This window comes from Haliotis rubra, unplaced genomic scaffold, assembly GCF_003918875.1.
Source record: "Haliotis rubra isolate DU_JTF1 unplaced genomic scaffold, ASM391887v1 Scf299, whole genome shotgun sequence".
Classification (NCBI taxonomy): domain Eukaryota; kingdom Metazoa; phylum Mollusca; class Gastropoda; order Lepetellida; family Haliotidae; genus Haliotis; species Haliotis rubra.
In genome coordinates this window covers 788,408-808,591 of record NW_025766967.1, presented here as the reverse complement: position 1 = coordinate 808,591, position 20,184 = coordinate 788,408, and the positions used below count along the sequence as shown (strand labels likewise).

The 20,184-nt window shown below is 39.6% G+C and overlaps 1 protein-coding gene across 1 annotated transcript in view; it reads right to left on the bottom strand.

Annotated features, from left to right (window-relative positions):
* The window catches only part of LOC124282375 (tumor necrosis factor ligand superfamily member 10-like), a 67,405-nt gene extending 55,111 nt beyond the window's left edge, over window positions 1-12,294 (bottom strand). Inside the window, exon 1 of the mRNA XM_046718350.1 lies at window positions 11,597-12,294. Coding sequence (XP_046574306.1) covers window positions 11,597-12,043 — 447 coding nt within the window. The 5' untranslated portion in view covers window positions 12,044-12,294. The remainder of the gene's footprint in view (window positions 1-11,596) is intronic.
* Between the last annotated feature and the right edge of the window lie 7,890 nt (window positions 12,295-20,184).

Below are 20,184 nucleotides of genomic sequence, written 5' to 3'. Positions count from 1 at the left end.
CATTATGTGATGACCATTCTAAAGACTAATTTTTATTATATCCTTCCGGGTCCTAGAGTGAATAGGTACTATGGGTGTGTAATTGGTGTAGAACCGCGATAGGATTCCATTCTGTTCCTTTTCATTCTGATAATTAATGTTCACAAGCCGCGCTCCTTCATCAATGATTTTACAAATTGAACTGACATAATTGCACATCGAGCCAGAACTGAGCAGCACGTTTGTGGTTTCAAAAGCTAATTTACGCATTGTATTCAAATTTCAAAGAGCTGGTAACCTAATATGATTTGAACGTATTGTTAGGTTTCACACTGTAAAGAATTAGAAATTTGTGAATATCATTTAATTTTTTGCGATATAATTGATTAAAAAAATAACGTAATTTTCATTACCATGCCCCGAATGCCTTCAAAACTGATGGATAACCATGTCCAGTTTCAGAAAGAATCGAACCAATGATTTCTGTGAGGAATCCGATCTATGTGCTTCATCGAATAGTGAGTAAAGTACACATCAATCCTGATTGACAAACTGCAGCAAGTGGTTCAATGTAAATATAAAACATATGATGGGTCGACTGTAGCGATAGCCACCATCTCCTGTACCATCACAGACGAGATGAAGAGCACATTACAATTGTCAGTCAGGCGCCATCATGCCTTTGCTACCTCCACATCAAACGAGCTGCACCATTGACACGCAGTATGCCTTGTCTCCTTCTCTGTCAACTGGGGATTCCAGCTATCTTCTCTGTCCAACTCATCTTCTCTCTACAACTTTACATGTAGCAATAGCGGACTGTGTTTTGATCTCCTGATGTGTTGAAATAGCCCGCATCTTGTAGCTCGAGGTCTCGTGTTAGCCTATTGATGATTCGAACCAGCTTTCACAGATTACTACTAGGACTCCACTCTACGTTTTCACATCAAAGAAATTGTTCTGATCCGCTTTCAAACTCGGGTTGTCAAAAGTTATAATTTAATCCATCATTAAGCATGATTCAATATTTAGTTTGACAAAATTTCTTGGTGTGCATTTGGTATGAATTTTTCCTCCCTGTTCGTATTGGAGTGGGGAAATACGTTTGCAATCATATGATGTAAATCTGGAGATTTCTGTTAATGGATCGTGTTGGTGATGGTATCGCAATACGGTGTTTTCTTGTTAACAGTAACGGCCGACGGTGTAATATTTATTTTTAAACCGAGGCACCAGTGAGAGCAGCGTTAAGCGGCTGTTAAAACCAACTGTGGACATTACACGTTAGCCACATGCAGGGAAACAACCCCGGATCCAAGTGTGGCAAACGAAACTTCAACCACTAACCTACCCAACCGGCTTTAACAATTCTTAAAAATTGCATGCGTACGACCTTAGCGTGGGTCGTTAGCCTGGTCGGACATACGTGATACAAGGACGTTTAACAATGATCTGTCGAAGGTCATATGTCAGAGGTCAGGTGACATGTGAAATTCGTGACCTACATTCTACGTTTTGTTTTGAAAATAGCCACGTCTTTATGTGCACTTTAAGATCTGTTGAACATTAAGGAGAGTCGTGAACAATCTGTTTACGTTACATAAAACTTCTCTAACACATAAGAAAGACGTACATTATTTACTTTTAAGAAGTCTTATCAGTAACGCTGAATATAAGACTCACAAATCCCTTTTATGTTTGTCTGCAATGACAGAGAATGCTCAAAGAATGAGACAGCATGTGTTATGTCTGATCGGCTTAGAAGCTTTCTAATGTGTAAGCATCTACCTTTGTACCTAAAACAGGATTTATTGATCTTTAAAAGTCAATTTTATATTTTCATCGTCCGTATCCTGTTTTATCCAAAGTCGTAGTGCAAAAACGTCCTCGTAGATTTAGATCTGCACATGTGCCCCATCCCGGAGGGCGCTCTACGACGCCACCAACCCTGGTCCGAATTAAACAGACAACGACGGTAAACATGTCATGATGTAAGTCAGTCAAAAATCATGTTACAGTAAACATGACATGCTCTAAGCCAACCAACGGTCACATGATAGTAAACACAACAGGACACCATCGTTGACGAGTTCGTATATCTAACGCATCTTATATCATGCTCTCAAAACAAAGTTTTACGAAGAATCTCGGGGTCAGACAAGTGGGTCGCCAGTCTGTATGTGTCAGTGTTTAGATGGTAGCGTCCTCGTGAGGGTGAAGATGAGGGGACAGCTTAAAGGAGACACTGAAGATTCTGCTGAAAATTTCTAAATCCACAAAAGGATGCACAAGCAAGGATTTGTTGGGTCTTTCTAAGTTGAATGAAACCTGGAAACAAGACATTATATATTGCCATATATCCCTAACGAAATCCCGATACCGTGACAAGCGGCGTGCATGTACAATACCAAATGTTGAGTGAGTGAGGGAGGGAGGGAGTGAAGCCGAACGTGGCTTTGAACAGCATTCCAGTTACATCATGGCATGCGGGCTAAATATGTGATGGACCCAGAAATGATGCATCTCTCGGACTTATATCCTAGGTAGTAAAATCCACGCCTAGCGTACATGGTGCCGACGAACCTTGGTTATACCGACATGAGGAACACACTAATACCATGTCTACTACTGTAAAACGCTTTTCACTTCGCGGAGATATCATCGTACGTATATTTGCATTATTTAGATGAAATCTACATGTAGTCCCATTGAAGTATGACCAGTTCCACATAACAATTGTTCCAGAGAACTAACAACGGAGATCAGGCACAACTAATAACTGAAAATATGGACTGTAATATGATGATAGATCTCTTATGTGTTAATACAACTGACAATAACATGAGCTAGGCATGGTTTCATTAACAGTTGTATTGTAACTGGCTGATATCAAGCTCGTGACATAGATATGAATCCTATAGAACAGCTCACAATCATATCTCAAAGCTTGATTGTGTTGTTCATATATCTTCATATACAAAATATCCAGGCATTCCCCAGCATCCCAGTTCGTCCCAGCATCCCTTTTATACCAATAACAATAAACATCCAGATGTGACAGAGGCAATTTAGCATCCACTGACTCTAGACTATTTGTGATAATGTATACACACCTGGAGCGTGTTTAATTAAAACAGGTAACGGACGAGTAATATCATCTCTGGTGCGTTCAGGCCTAAGCAATAAACTATTTCTGTTTCGGATAACATTTCTGCAAGAACTGGTCCTGACTATGGATTACGTATATTATTTGTAAATTGTCACAATTGACTTGCCTTTGCGTGTGTTTGTGGCGATGAGTACCGCTGGACGGGATATGTTCAGCTTACCGGGTATCATCCCTATTTGATAGTTATGGTAATAAATACCATGATTTGTATCGGAATCGTATAATCGAGCTTTCTCATGAATATTGAAAGGTTTTTGTCGCTTTCATTTATTGATGAGTTGTGCGGTGATATATAGGATGACGATTTAATGGTGGTAGGTGAAGTGACATGTGGGGTAAGGTGCCTGAAAAACGACTTTTTTTTGGCCTAATATCGTTTGTCATAAAACAACTATGGACAGTAAAGTAAATGTATAATTCTATCAATATGTTTAATATGCATCATTGTTATATTTGTTACTTACAGCACAGCGATGTGAATATTGTGTTATGCAGCTCATCTGAAATAATGCTTGCCGCCCATAAGTGCAACTAATTTCAACGCCATTATCATATGTCTCAAAAGGATATGACATACATATGTGGCGTAATATACATATCTTTGCTGCCCAAAAATCACCAGGCAGGTGACATTTTGTGGTGACATCGCAGGACAAATTAGTATCATTTATTACCTTTATACATATACATGCAATTTCATGTATATTTGTAATGCTAGCCCGTCAAATATTTATTCATCGCATGTATATTTCATTCCCGTCGTGACATATTTCAATCACCGGAACAATTAACATGTATACAATCAGAGATGTAATATCCATGTTACGTCAAATCCACATCTGCACTTCTCATAAGGAAACAGAATGACGAAATACTAATGACTTTAATGGAGGTTAAGAGACAGGAAGATAATAGAGCAGTTTGGAGACGCCAGTACAACACAACTGGAGCTGTATTTGATTCAATGATGGGCGTCGTGATGCCAAATGACAGACGTATAATGGCGTGACTACCGTTTCTCACTAACGTCAGTATTCGAGACGAGACGTCACGTCTCTTCAACATGTGTTGGAGTCGACATGTCTAAGTTTTTAGTATTCGAATCTCCAAAGCCAGAGAACATACAGACTTGGTTACCTCTCGGTTACCTGCGTAAAAGGTGTATGTGATGACAATACATGTATATACAAGAGATTAATGAAAGTCAATGAGGACACCGGGTGTTCATGACATTGATCCAAGTTGAAATATCTAAATTACAGTCGAGATTGTTTAACTTTCGACCGTGATAGTGCCACAACTGTAAACGCTGATACATATTGTTCCGCGAAGTAAAAGACAACCCGGCCTCTATCAGACGACACAACCCCTTTAAAAGACCAGAGAAGCTGTTGTGGAAGGTATACTGAAAATATTTACTCACATTTGAAACAGAGTAGCTATACACATAGCAAAAGTAAATGACAAAATATCGGAAACAGCTTTCTTTTAAGCTGATAATGAAGAAAATACCATTTCGGAATATTCCTTCTTGTCTAAACTGAGATTGTTATTTGGAATCTCAATGAGATTGTTATTATTTTACAACTATTTCTTTTCGTGCCTCTGTTCACATATACTACCCAAACTAAGTGCAAGAGCACCAGCAATTGGCAAGCCTTGTGTTGCAGTCCTCGTTACAGTCATATGATGAAAACCCCGTGATCTTTACTTACTTTGAATAGTATACATAAACAAACAGAGGTGAAAAACAGTATGAAGTATATGACCGTGCTGAAACATGTTGCCGATTTGGTAAGTGAATTTACGCAAGAGCAGTATACAAAACAGTATTTACTGCACGTAATGCAATATCGTGTTATAGATCAGGCCTTGTAATGGCCGCCATTGTCGGTATTAGACGAAGTATATTTCACCCTATTACTTCAACACAACTATACATGCTTTTCAGAGTTAGGGGAATTCAAGACCTGACAGGCAACTATTGTGTTTGGCACAAAGATATCAATAATATTGTATACGTTCTTTACCTATCCATGTCAAATCAAAGAATACGTTATAAACATACTCTGAATGACTGTCCTAAACTTTAATAAAAGCGACCAATCCTTTTCAATAGTCATAAGAAATCACTACCGAAAGCAGAGTCGACTATACGATTCTGACTATGTAAGGGGCATGTTTATGAATCACAATAGGTGTTGGGGAAAAGGTGAGCGTATCATGTCCTGTGTTGGGCACAAACACACGCAAAGACACGTCAATACAGTAGTTAACATAGTTAACACGTGAACATATGGTACAATTCAATATAGGAAATTGCATCGGAGATAATTTTTGTCACTTATGCGTCGAATTTGAATGTGTCCTCCAAATATTCACCATTAAACAGTTTCGGAAGTTTCACTGAGGCTATGATTAAGGATTATAACCTTTGTCAAACAAAGCAAAAAGTGATTGTTTTGATGAACAATATTTATTGAAATGATATACAGATTGCCACAGATGTACCATACACCGGCTGTTATCACAGGATTCATCTAGAAAAGCAACAGACTGTCACTTCATCTCAATACTAATATTTCCAAATCTGAAATGTCTTTATTCCGTTCATTTTTCAGACACTAACATGAAGGATGTGACTAGGAACACAACCCGTTTACATCAATACTTTAATATTTACACTAATCGATGTATTTCCTAGTAGAAGAGGCACGGTGGTTGAATTCTGTGTTGTCTTAATGCAGGGAATGTATCGATAAAACGCACACAGGAGTCTCGCTTCAGTAATTATGTAGCTGCGTATGAGCTGAATATCAATGTGGTCTGTTTCATAGCCATATGAAGATTGATATGAAAAGATTTAGTGTTTATGAAAGTGGATATATTGAATAGTCCTCTAGTGTTGTTTATGAAACTGGTAATGAGATAGCGCAAGGGACAGACTGAGCAGGAAAGAATCGAGATGACGCCACGCGTTACCTGAATGAGACCTGTTCCGCTTCATTGATCAGCCTTGAGGCTGTTATACATTTTCATACCGCGAATCAATCACCCTGTGCTGCCTCACTAGGCAAACTGGAACAAGCAGGGCTATTTTGGGACTGATTGCTTTCAACTTTGAAGAGTTTCAACCGTATGTAGGAGAAATACATGTTTAAGACTGGCGTTATTCAAGTACAGAATGGGTCCGTATACATGGATGGATGAGCAGGACTGGAGAGTGCTTGCAGTATTCTATTGACGTCATGCATGCAGTGTGAGATCATGCATTATGTATTGGTGGAGGACGAACCGTTAGGATTCGAACCCTTAATTAATGGGTAGCCTGTGAGTTGTGACGATTAAGCGTAGGGGGAAGGGGGTGGCGCAGGTGAGACTAACGCTGCGTTCAAGACATCTTGCCTTCATATGTGTGTATGTGGAGTGCGTGTGTATGTGTGTGTGAGTGAGTGAGTCTGTGGTGTGTGTTTTTGTTGTCTTTACAAGTGCTTGTGTGTGTTTGTGTATACCTGTGAGTGTACACGTGCGTGTGTTTGTGTGTATGAATCCACTACACCAAGACAGTAGTATCTGTCGCCTCAGACCACGTCATTATCAATCTGCATCACACGGCTGTGGCGTTGACAAATGTTTTAATTCTGGAATTCGAACCCCGACCACCCGATCAGGCATGTCTCAGCTTACCCAGAATGGAACTTTACTCAAAACCATTATTTGTTAATAATTAACGCTAACGTTGGCAAGCCCAGACTATACAAAGCTGTTTTATTGTAACGTTATTGTCAAACATCTAATATAAGCTCTTCATATTCAAAGCTACTATTCAATATATTTTTATGTTCGCAAACGATTACTGATATTATAGCTGGACGTATGTATTGCATGCAATACGGGGTTTTCACTTATCCTATGAGCAATCGGCTCAAGTGGTATTAATTACATTGCATTCATTGCGCGGTATCCGAGATGGAATCTGCGCACACAGCCTTCAGCGACCCACTTATAATACTCAACATTAAAGTATGCTCACACTAATACTCGGGTTATACTCGGACGTAATTCACAAGCGTTCCTGGTCACGGAAACACACCGCTAGTTGACAAGAACAATATGGCAGACTTTATCCGCATTGATTTTAGAACGTTAAAAACATGAAAGTAGCATAATATGCATGTCGCCTAGCCTTTCTTCAAACCGCGCTGAAGAAACAACATATGATTTCCGTTACTGTAATTAGCAGGTCTAGAGGGTGTGATGCTGGTGTCAGTGTTTCTCGGGAAAATATGCGTTTCTACATTTTTATTTCATTTTTCAGTTATTTGTTGGTTTTGTGAAAGAATAATTCCCTAGAAAATGAGCAAGTCTACGGGCTTCCCCAAACATGTTTTCAACATCCTGTACAAGCGCGAAAAAAGTTGTTTTTTCTTCTTGCAACTTATCATTCAAAGCGTCTTTTTGTCTCAGAGTCGGCGCTGCTTTCAATCCAACAACTTTAGATATCCTTAAAATCTTGAAGATGTGCGACATAAATCAAGCTGTCTTATAAAACGAGGAATTCCCAAATTGATAATTCAATAACGCCCTCACAGCTTATCATTAATCAAATAAACTGCCTCTTCTTTGTAATAAGTCTAGAAGATAACAAAATACAAGCGAAAAGCCCTTGACTGAGAAGTCTTCCTGTGAGTGGGAAATCGATCAAGCTATTGCGGGTCAAACAAGAGCTTGTGAGCTTGCTGTAAGAACGCTGAATGGATCGGGAATGTGGATCCCTCAACGGGATACATTATTCATCTGCCCATATAAACCTAACAGTGAGTATAAATAATGTAACTTTAACTGTTAATTAAAGTACAAGGCAAGTTGATAAGCATTATTACCAAGAAACACGCTCTTTAATTTGGTTTCTAAAAAATATTGATTTTTAACTGAATTTTTCATGACCATGAACAGAAACAACTCATGGTCGTGAAAATGCGAGTGAAAAAGTGCGGAGGTCGGATCGAATCTATAAGAGTGATTATCTTGAATAAGGTTACAGTGAACTCTGACCCGGCGCTTGAAAGAGTTAATCAGTATATACTGTGACAGATATAGGGATAATACGGTAATACAAGCCCGTGTCACATTACCAGTGAGAGGTTCTAAAGGTCATTCGTTCGCGTGTCCGTCACACAACACCCTATGGTCAACCAGACACTGTCAATCATCCTTAATAAAGATCAAGAAATGGCCAACCTCTTGATAATTCCATTAACACGAAACAATCACTGCATGATGAAATATTTTGAAAGAAAGTATCAGCCAAATATAAACAAACAACAACACAAGGTTGTTTATCTTATAATATTATTAAAAATATTTCAATTAACCCTGACAAAATAAGCTCTGTAATTTGAAAATATCAGAAAGTAATGTTTGCTTCCTGAATGTGTCATGTTATACTTCCTTCTCTTGCGAGGGCAATATACCTACTGACTTAATCGGTATCGCAACTAGCTGGGGGTGTAGGCCCGCCCTTTGTCACGTGATGTTTGACAATAATCATCAGTGGACATCGTCCCACGTGAGGGGTGTCACCCATCTCCAGGTAGCTGTCAGTGGGCGGGGACAGACAATCATGTGGGTAGCGGGTATCAGATAGGACTGCGACAGGGAGACCTGCTGTCTCGGGACGGACAACTTTCCTATTTCTTATAAAGCTATGCGTTACGTATACTTCGACACTCAAGGCTATAGATTTTAACATAACGAATACCCCCACTATTATTCAAAATTGGGGGACAATGTAAATATTCTGGCATCATGTATCCAGAAGTGTGTGTAGGCGTCGGTTGACGTACTTTCAGTTTATAATATCCTATGCCATGGATATGTTTGTGTATGTAAATAACGTTATAATCATTGCTGCTTTCGTTGACGTTTTCCGGACGTAGTGAAATTCAGTCCAAAACAAATCTCAGCTACTTACATGAAAAAGGTGTCTGAAATTCCAAACTAATCTTAAACTATAACGTCAAACGTTTTGTCACACATACCTTACGCAATTCATTCCGAATTACAACACGGAACGGATTTTATTTAATACATGTCAAGTATCAATACAAGCTCGTATTGCAAACAGTCTGCACAATATCATATTCAGTCAGGTATATAGCCTGAGGTGGGGGCTGTATTGAAGATTGAGAACCCGGCAACAAGTAACACCGTTAGTCTAGGTTAAGAATCTCACGACAATGGGAACTCGTGTGACGTCGTCATATTCAAGCTGCCCTAGCGTGAATAACACACACGTATATTTGTTACAACAACGTTATTGCAGTAATCATTTCCGAAACTTCGGGTCTAGATCCTTCCTTACTGTGACTAATTAGTACCGAGCATTGTATATTTTCATTATTTCACATCCTCATATGAAAATTGAATCCAATCCAATTTCGTGACGATAATAAAATCAGATACTGCTATGCAAGCTACAACAACGTTACGTGTGAATCATTTCCGTCTATATTCCTAGCACATGAGTAAGTCTTGGTTACAATTTCACCTATTTCATATCCTTGTTTAAAAATTGAATGTAAGATATTTCGTGACCATACCAAATCCGATCTGTTATGCAAGTTATGGGGACAACATACGAAAGTAGTCCCCAAGGGTGACATAGGGGCCATACATGACAGCTTCTGCTGGAGCTCATATGGGCAGTTGATGGGGTTTTGGGCCCTGTTTTGACACTGGACACTGACACCGATATTACCGTTTTGCAGACACCGCTAGTAACTCTGTGTTTAAGGTGTCACTGTTATTTGTCTTGTGTGGATTATTTCTACTACTCGGTTAGAATTACTGCATTACGACGGTCAGGGATTTCAGGAATATTTTTCTTAATCCGATTAAATGACCATTGTAATTCAAGGAAGTGGCTTTAAGGTGCAAACGTATTCTGTATTTTGGAATGGGGTGGTGGTTTACTTATTTCTGTGTAGAGACAGTCTGTTAGATATGCCTTGTCAATCTCATAATGACTCTTATCTTTCATACTGGACGTAGAGTAAAAACGTATTTCTCTCTCTCTCTCTCTCTCTCTCTCTCTCTCTCTCTCTCTCTCTCTCTCTCTCTCTCTCTCTCTCTCTCTCTCTCTCTCTCTCTCTCTCTCTCTCTCTCTCTCTCTCTCTCTCTCTCTTTTTCTCTCTCTCTCTCTCCAGTATGGATTTAATAACCCATCCAGTCACCCCATCATTCCTATTTTTCTAACCAGTCAATACTTATATTTTACTAATCTTAACATCTATAAATTCATATGTGTCCCTTTTATGTCCTTATCGACCAGGCTGCCGTATTGACCCACCTGGTCCAACCAACACTTCCATGGTAGTAGTTTCAGTGTAGCAATTATTTCCATAATATCGGCGAAACCTGGCAATAAAATATTAATGCAGCTTGTCACCCATTGATGTATTCAGTCCCATCTTGACTAATTACCATCGCTTATTGCATTGATACTGTTTCCTGGGTTGAAATGTCGACATTGGTCCTGAAGTATGTCCTGCTCGTACCAGGTGGTTTCCACCTACAGATATTGCTGTCAATAGTTGATGAAGGTCTCTCAACGACATTCCTATATCATAGAGTCGACGTCACATCTATCAGCCAGGCTAACACTCTCAACCTGCATGTGTTGTTTATATTGATTTTACCTTCAAAAATAGCACGGCTTTCCAATAATGATTTAAAACGCTACCCAACAATACTATGGCAATTGTATTCGCGGACAGGCTGCGTTGAACGGGACGAACATTTGAGTGAAAAAGGTGTCATTTTTCAATCTAGGGTAACACTGGAAATTATATTAGCTGTGTTCCTCAGCCAGCACGTTATCAATTTCCTAACGGGATAACGCGAAACGAATTGTGATTAAAATCAAAATTTGTTTGAAGTGCATGTTAGCTGTTATGCTCACTTTCCGGTTATCGCATTTCAGCAGAGGCTGGATGTGGTTTCAGCTGGGAATTCCAGCACTGGACAGATTCACCCACCGTGAGCTCGGTAGTTCCATGGGGGAATAAATGAGGGGGTTGTTATGGAAAAAATCACTTCCCCCACCACGTCTACAAGCCTTGTCAGACAACCCACACGTGTGCAACGTGATATACGTCAGCGTCACCGACATGATATGAATCTGAAAGCCTAGAACGGCAACATTGGAACACTACAACATCTGTGTCCAAACAGACTGGCATTGTCAAAATCCCTAAATAGATGATCCGCCAACATACATAATCTGTATGGGTTTGTGTGTTTCTGTATACGACGTACACAGATACGACTTAATACCGAGTACAAAGATTCCTACTGTATGAAGAAGCTTACAGTGATATTGCATATAGTGTATTACTGATTGTGTGGGCGGGTGAGATAGATGAAAGATGTATTCCATAGACTTACCAATTCCAGTAGTTCTAAGAGTTGTGAGGGAGTTTCAACACAGCATTTTTCCACGTTGTCGTGTTCCTCTCGTGTGAACTTGTTCAACATATTCTCTTCCTCAGGACTTGGTCCTAGACGGAGTTCATTACACGGTAAACATAATTTCCCTCGTTCAAGAATTTTGGCGATCTGTTCCCCGACCTTGGGCTGGTGCGAATGGTGAGCAACGTCGTAACTGAGTTTTCCATACAACACGGCTACAATGACAATAAGGATCAGCATACCGGCTACAACAACGGCCGCCAAACCGTACAAATAGCATGTTACTTGGGCCAATTTGGACCTCAAGCGTTCATAGTCCTCGAGATATTTTTCCGACTTCATGGCGCAGTTGTTAACTCTGTGGAGATTGTTCTGTTTTCCTTCCAACAAATTCCTGGAAGAATCGGGGTCCCGATCTGTCATGGTACTCTGGTGCCACGCTAGTGCCTACTCTTAGCGCTCTGTCAATCCAACGTTTCTACCATGCGCGAACGGAGCCAACACAACGGCTGAGAGGAATCAATCTGGCCTAACCAAGGAACCGGCAGCTAGGAGACTCGAGTCTAGCGTTAACCTCCCGTGTGTAATCCGTGGAGGGAGAGAGACCCAAGTTAGCTGACCGACTACAGTGAGACCAGTGATCGTTTACACACTGAAAGCCCCTCAAGCGTGGAGTCGACGGAGTATCTACAATAATACACACCACGTGACTTCAAGCGACCAATCGGAAAGGCGAAACATGCAAGCGAGCGTCAGCCAGTGACGGAGCATTGATCAGTAATTATAGTCTGAACGTGGGACGGAGTAGAAGCGCATAGGCGTCAAGCTATTGTCAGAGCACTTCGAAGCTCACGTGTGTACAGAATAACAAAAATGGGCTGCATGTGTTAAGACAAAGCTCAGAAGAAAATATCGTGCTGGTGAGAATCCGAGTGAAGCACGCTGTATGATAAAACTTCTTTGTGCGCTTGAAGATGAATCGGTCATGTACAAATGTATACTTCCATTTAGAAAAGTTTATGGAGCAGATATACTGCGCTTACGTCGCGTCTATACGTCCTGACACTGTAGACAAGTATAAATGATTCATTGTATGCGAGGTCTAATCGCTTCATGCTTCCTAACCGTACACAACGCACATAGAGCGCTACAACCATGCCTGTCGTGGTAACCCAGCACTACAACACAAAAACCCTTCTCTACATACCACGATCGCTGCAATGATACAGGCTTGTGTTTATACAGATCGTTATGAATGTAGGGTCAATTTGGTTCAAACCGTTATAAAAGTAAAACAAACTACACAATTTTGAAAATATTTTGGTTATGGGTATACACTGACTATCAACCTGTGTATGTTGTGTAAATAATATCCTCATCATACACACAACTCCACATTGTACATGTTTGCTTATCTATATACAATGACGGAAGTGTACAGGTTTCTGTTATTTAATTAGTATGATTCTTTACAGATGCCTACGTATTTTTCAAAGATGCTATATCGATATGGCACCGATACCGTCTAGACCACGTAATGTCAAATTTGGGATTTCATATTAAACGAACGGGAGAGGTTACGTTTCTGCCTGTGCAAAATTAGAATCATCACTTGATTAATTAAACCGAATGTGACTCAGTTATCCATCAAGTTTGCCTGTGACTGGCTATCAGATGTCAATTTACCAGCTGAGAACTCCGAAACTGGGTTCTGAGTTCTGTGGTTGAATATCAAGTTACTATGGAAATATATTAATAGTCCCGAACACAGGAAAATGTGGCATTATCGTATTGCAGGACGTCCTCGTTGTATTAGAGCATAATAGACAGTTCTGATTATTCCAGTATATAAATAAAAACCTATGGAACACAATGACATTTGTGTATACAATGTATTATGTATTATGAAGACACCTCGTGTACATAATTGTGATAGTGTTAGCTGTCAGAACACACATCCACAGTTATGTGCGATTGTTTTGTGTTGTTTCTATTTTGTTTGCTGTGTATGTGGTGTTTCTTTATTTATGATCGATGTTAATGATGTCAGTCACTGGATTGTCTGGTCCTGAGTCGATTATTTACAGACCGTTTAGCTGGAATCGTGACGTGTGCGGTGTTAAACAGCAAACAAACAAACAAACAAACAAACTTTATTTACAGTAGAAACTGGAGTAAGGGAATTACACCTGAACAGAATGGTTCACATATGCGACAAGGGTAGATGAGTGACTGAGTGTCTATGATATGGACGAAATCGTACAATAGATTCTGCTTTAGCAGAAATTTCTTATGACTGTTGAAATGATTGGTTACATATTGTTTTTACTCGTAGAATACCTTCGACAATCAAAAGCATCTCTAAGAAATGGCACGGGTCATAAACCAATTATTAGAATCGAAGTAACCGTGGATTCGAACCCCTCCCTATAAACGGATCACGACACCGCAAAGGGGTGCAACTCTGTATAGACCATTAGCCACTTCTCCCAAAGAATAATTTTTGCGTACCCACGAAGTTTTGTGATTTCGAATATACCGAACAAACTCTGTCCGGCTAATAGAATTGGTAGAATTGATCCAAAGAAAGCAAGGCACATATATGTGGGCAGTCCAGTGGGCTTGTACATTAGCGTACTCCTTGTTCAAACAAAAGGTCAAATGGGTTTGATTTCAAATGAGCCAATTAATACTGCAAACTCCTTCACGTTTAGCGCTTGTCACGACTTAAGTGACATTTCAATGTCGGTAAGTTTTAGTTCAAACAGCACTGCACCAGGTATATCAATATGATTCATATCTATATTCCATTCTCATTGTGATTATCCATTTTAGCATAGAGTCAGGTAATCCTTTCTTGTGTGTTTCCGTTTAGATTTACATGTAGATAACTATTGATTATTAATTTTAACGTAATTAAGAATAACGAAACTGGTGATTTTAACATTTTTATACTCCCAGGATGCACGATAAAGAGACATTGGATCACAAGCATATATCATAAACCTTTATACATGTCGTTATGGTGTTTCAATTATTAACAAGAAAACCTTACACAGTATCAGTAATGACTTTAGTAGGCAATATAAAGATATGTTTCTGGAGTTCATGTTACGTGTCTTGGTAGGTGGTCGGTGGGGTAGCCTAGTGGTCAAAGCGTTCGCTCTTCACGCTGAAGACCCGGGTTCGATTCCCCTCATGGATACAATGTGTGAAGCCCATTTCTGGTGCCCCTGCCGGGGTATTACTGGAATAGTGCTAAAAGCGGTGTAAAACCAGACTCACTCACTCACTCACTTTAGTCATCGGCTTTTAGTGAGAACAACCTTTTTTTTACAACCCCCAAAAAAACAAAATAAAAACAAACAAACCAAAAAAAACCAAAACAAACAAAACAAACCAATCAGCTTTTACTTTTTCGTGAAATCTTATTGTGACTGATTTGGTATTACTTTGGATTCTGGCATCTGGGAGTACAATGTATTAGTTTGTTTAGGATATGAATATAAAACGTGAACGCCAGAGAATAACGCCAGTAACACCGGGTGTTTGTGAAGAGCGATGGTTTTGTAGTTGCACTGCATAATTAATTTCTCAGTTGCTAAATGAGATAACTGTTTATTTATTAAAGATTCGTGATATGATGGTATATGTTACAGTTCAATATTATCGTTTGGGGTATGTTACAGCGATCCTGACGGTTCACCACACCTCACCTTACACCAGCCCAGCCCAGCCCAGCCCAGCCCAGCCCACCGCACCGCACCTCACCTCACCTCACCTCACCTCACCTCACCTCACCTCACCTCACCTCAACTCAACTCAACATTAATTTCCCTACTGCCAAGCCCTCTCTGCAGTGCTAAAGCCCTAAATAAAGCAAGTCTATATTTCCTCAGGTTCTGAATCTCTGGTCTCCCTAGGGCTCCTTTTCAATATATATGGGCTTGTTTGTTACTATCAAAATTATATATATTCAGAGACTAAGCCTTTAGTCTACTCACTGCAACGCATCCCATCCCAAACCCAACCCCCCTCACAGCACCACAAACTATAAGAACTCGAGTTATTACCGATCTCGAAATACTGCCCGAAACGTCCTCAATCCAAACAAACTAACATTTGTAAAACATTCCTAGTACTATTACTAATTCTATTTAATTCACAAACCCCTACATTCTGACAAACATCACCCTGCTAGTTCAACCCACCAATGCCCTGGTTCGAACATGCGTATTGAGTGTAATCACCCCGACGATGAATGGCGCTTCGCTCGTTATCTATGTAGGGGGCGCTCTTAAGGCGTGACGCCCTCTAGCGGAACGTTGGATTTATCTCATTGAGCGTACACAAGTATATAATTACAAATGCTGTATGATACGTAGTGATACTATATATTTGAAAGGACTCAAACTTTCAGATGTATCATTATGCCTTACATCATAGCTCAGTATCGTATGTCAGCTGTAAAATATGTTTTACCACACCGAAAAGCAGAATTACCGTATCGTATAAGTATTGAGGAGCTATTCCAAGGAACGCTTAACCTCGTAACCTGTTGTAACTGTTATTATACACCCTATTTTGTAGTTCAAACATCGTGTATTGGATAAAAATCAACCAATAACAGTATTATGATCCTAGTCATGTATTGGTGAGTGAGTTTAGTTTTACGCCGCTTTTAGCAATTTTCCAGCAACAGGTCGGCGGTGGACAAGCCAGGAATTGGTTTAACACATTGTAACCAAGTGAGGAGTCGAACCCGGTCTTCGGCGTGACGAGCGAACGCTGTAATTACTAGGCCACCCCACGTATGAACGTTGATCCTGTTCTGGTTCCGAACAGAACCGGTCCTCGTTACCCATGAATGTCGTGAAAAAACACGGTTAATATAAGGATTAGGAGGTTTATTGCAAAACCTGGCTGATCGTGAATCTGGGCACCCCAAACGACGTTAATGCTATCGACCATTGGTATACCTCCCTAGGATCCGTTATCTACAGGTTACTGTTTTGTGGCATAGTTCATTAAAGTGACTGCGGTGTAAAACCATAGTCGCTTCCGCCATCACAATGATCAAAAGTATGAATATATCCACGTAATTAATAACATATGTGCAAACATCGGATCCATGATCAAACGACTGTTCATTCAGTAATTGTTTCAAATATTGTTTCAGCTTCGTGCAAGTTTCAGAAGCTCTTATATACTTTTATGTACTTGATGTAATGCGTAGTGTACAAATGTTGGCACAGGGATCAAACGCTGCCTTGGATTAAGAGCTAATGTGTCATGCCCAATATGTATATTTAATCATAGTTTTTGTGTGTGGATTAACATTAAATCTGCTTTTGTTTATTCTGTACATAAAGCTATTATTCGCATACAAGTATAATGTACTTTATTCTCACATGACTTTGCTCGTAACGTCGAGATCAACAGTTATAAATTGTATTTTAAACACAAACAACGTCATTACAACAATACAGGGGATGCGAACTAGGGTTTTCTCATTAATTTCCTGAACATCAGTTGTCATTACCGCCAAAACAGGTGATGAGAAATGGGGTTTCGGATACAAAATTATATCACTCATGTTGCGACGTGTTGCAGGTGTGCGCTTGTACTTGTCAAAACGTTTTGACGGTGCTAGACTGTAACGTGAACACTTTCACGTTATATTCCAATCCGCATGGTCCTTGTTTTATCCTCTTACTGCACACCGGCAGGCACAGTGACAATAAGTACCATATTTTACGTCATCTGGTATGACGTGCTAGAGGTGTAATAAAGTGTAATAACGTTTGTATTTACATGAATGTAACAGGATGTCGAGCTTCCTTATTCAGTGTATGTAAGGAGGTTTATATTATTATGTCAGTATGTACTATGCATGTATTAACGACCAGTGTAATTAAGAGACAAATCAAACTGACTGAGTGAATTCAGACAAAACTTCGAGGGCTGCCAATTTGCCCAAGCCTGGCCCTTCTTTAAATAGATGGTGTGTGGACGGTGTCGCGATTATAGACGCAATGACACCAACAGAATTCTGCAGAATTAAACTTCGTGTAAATGTAAAAATCGCATCGTCGCACCCTGTTATATATATGAATTATCATTAACACAGTTTTCGAAAACCTAGTGTCAATATTTCTACTGATTCTCGGAAGGTGTTGTCTATAAATGTCACTATTATTTTACAGTGTTTCGTTTGATGTGTCAAAGACACGTTTATGAATTTCCATTATTTAAACAATGTATTATTCAGAGACTCGCCCACCCTTGGTATGACATTTAACATGAAAATGCTCGTAAACATGCCTTTTATGAAAATAAATACAATGGTGATAAACACAAATACATACCCCAGCAATACATCTCCTCTGAAAAGATATCAAGTTCTTTATGAAATGTAAAGTTCCAAAAAACCCTGTATGGATTTGCGAATGGTGACAAACTGGTCAATAAAATATAACTAAAAGAAGCATGTGAACTTAACTGGAACAAAAGATTGCTAGAATATTCATATTCAGTATTGATCCAGCTTCATCTCAGATCACGATGGTCGTCTAGGGGGTTTAATCAATATGCATTTTGAAATCTTGAAAAGCCGAAAAGACGTTGTTTGACTTCATTGTGTACGCTGGGCATCGATAGTTCACAGACAGCATGGCACACAGATATAACGTGACGCCTGAAAGGAATGCCTTGCTGATGTACTTATCTCTTGTGTTTCACGACAACGGAAACAATATGGCCAGCTTTACATTCAGGACTACAACGTGCATGGCCAGCTTTACATTGACGAATACAACGTGGTCAGCTTTACATTGACGAATACAACATGGCCAGCTTTTCATTATGACTACAACATTGTCAGCTGTACATTGCGGTTGTTCAGGAAGTATCTCACTGAATCCATGACGTTGGAAACAGTTAACATTTTACATCTTTTGGCAATAACCAAGGCTAACGCTTATCCTCTGAATATATATAATTCTGATTGTAACAATTAAACATTTAAACTGAAAAGGAGCCTCAGGGAGATCTGAACCTGAGGAAATCTAGACTTGCTTCATGTAGGGCTTTAGCATTGCAGGGGGTGCTAGGCTGTAGGGAAATACCAGCAATAACCCATCCAGGGAGTGTGTATATGAACGCAATGTGTGTCTTTAATGTGGCAGGGGAATCGAATGCTGATGAATTCTCTATGTACAATGATGACATATATGGGATACATTTATATGCATTATAAGACACCAGAAACTACGGAATAGTTATCAGTTTGTTTCCTTGTCGCATAGGACAGCTCCGATAGTTCTGTACTAATCCATTCAAATAACGCTATAAACGAGAATATAATATTGGAGTAATCCTATGAATTTACCGATATATCAATTCCGAATCTGTTCAATGACAAAGCCATGGGAAATGGATTAAAACTAGATACATTTTATTAAAACCATGTAATATAATAGGATATTATTCATATTGAGGCCTACTTTCAACCTCCATCCACCAACCATCTGTCATCCTGAATAAACCATTTCTATCTTTATGCGACAGTTTGTACTCCGAACAGTGTGTGATAGACTTGCACAAGTGTCGAAGGTAATAATTAATAGTTTAAATGGAAATTTCTGAAAAAAATATATATTACTGACTGGCGTCCTTGTGCTGTCCGCTTATCTAGATTTGCCTCTTCGAAGGATAGAATTACAATACATCCATGGGCTCAGCATTCAGTACAGCCTTGGAGCAAGGCTAAGTGTGTGGAGTGAATGTTGTTTTATGCACACCGTCGTCAACAATATTCAACAAAATTTCATAACCTGCCAGTAGACGACCTCGGATCGAAACCAGTGCGTGTTTGTTTGTTTATTGTTTAACAGAACACAACAATATCCCAGCTATATGACGGCGGTCTGTAATTAATCGATTCTGGACCAGACAATCCAGTGACAATCGATCTACCACCCGTTCGCTGTAGTCGCCGCTTTACTACTAGCGTGGGTTGCTGAAGACATGTACCGACAGGGAACCGTCACACACAAAACAGCAAGGTCACTTACCAGAGTCACGTGATTCTCAGTTGCTGGCCTCGCACGGAAAACACAATATAACACAATATTGTGTGTCTGCTTTACATACCATATGTGAATACATACGAACTAAACCTATCATGGCTTTTGAATTATTATCATTGTGAAAATAATCCCTGTTCAGGGCTCTACTGAAAGGAATAATAAAGATCATATTGTCTCACAAATAACATTTGAAACAGTCATTGTCTATGGGGTACTATGTTCATATGCTACAGGCAGTATGTCCGATATAGGTACATGTATATATGCTATTTACAGTATGTATATGCTGCCATGATATGTGTCTTATATACTTATAATGGTAGCATGGGGAACGCCATCTTGTCATATTCACGATCGCAGCAAAATGCCTCACCACATATCATATTGTCAAAGTGGTAAATGGACCATCATGCCTCGCCACTTTTGTCATTATTAATAAACGTAGTAAGAAGTCACACCATTTTGCCATACTGT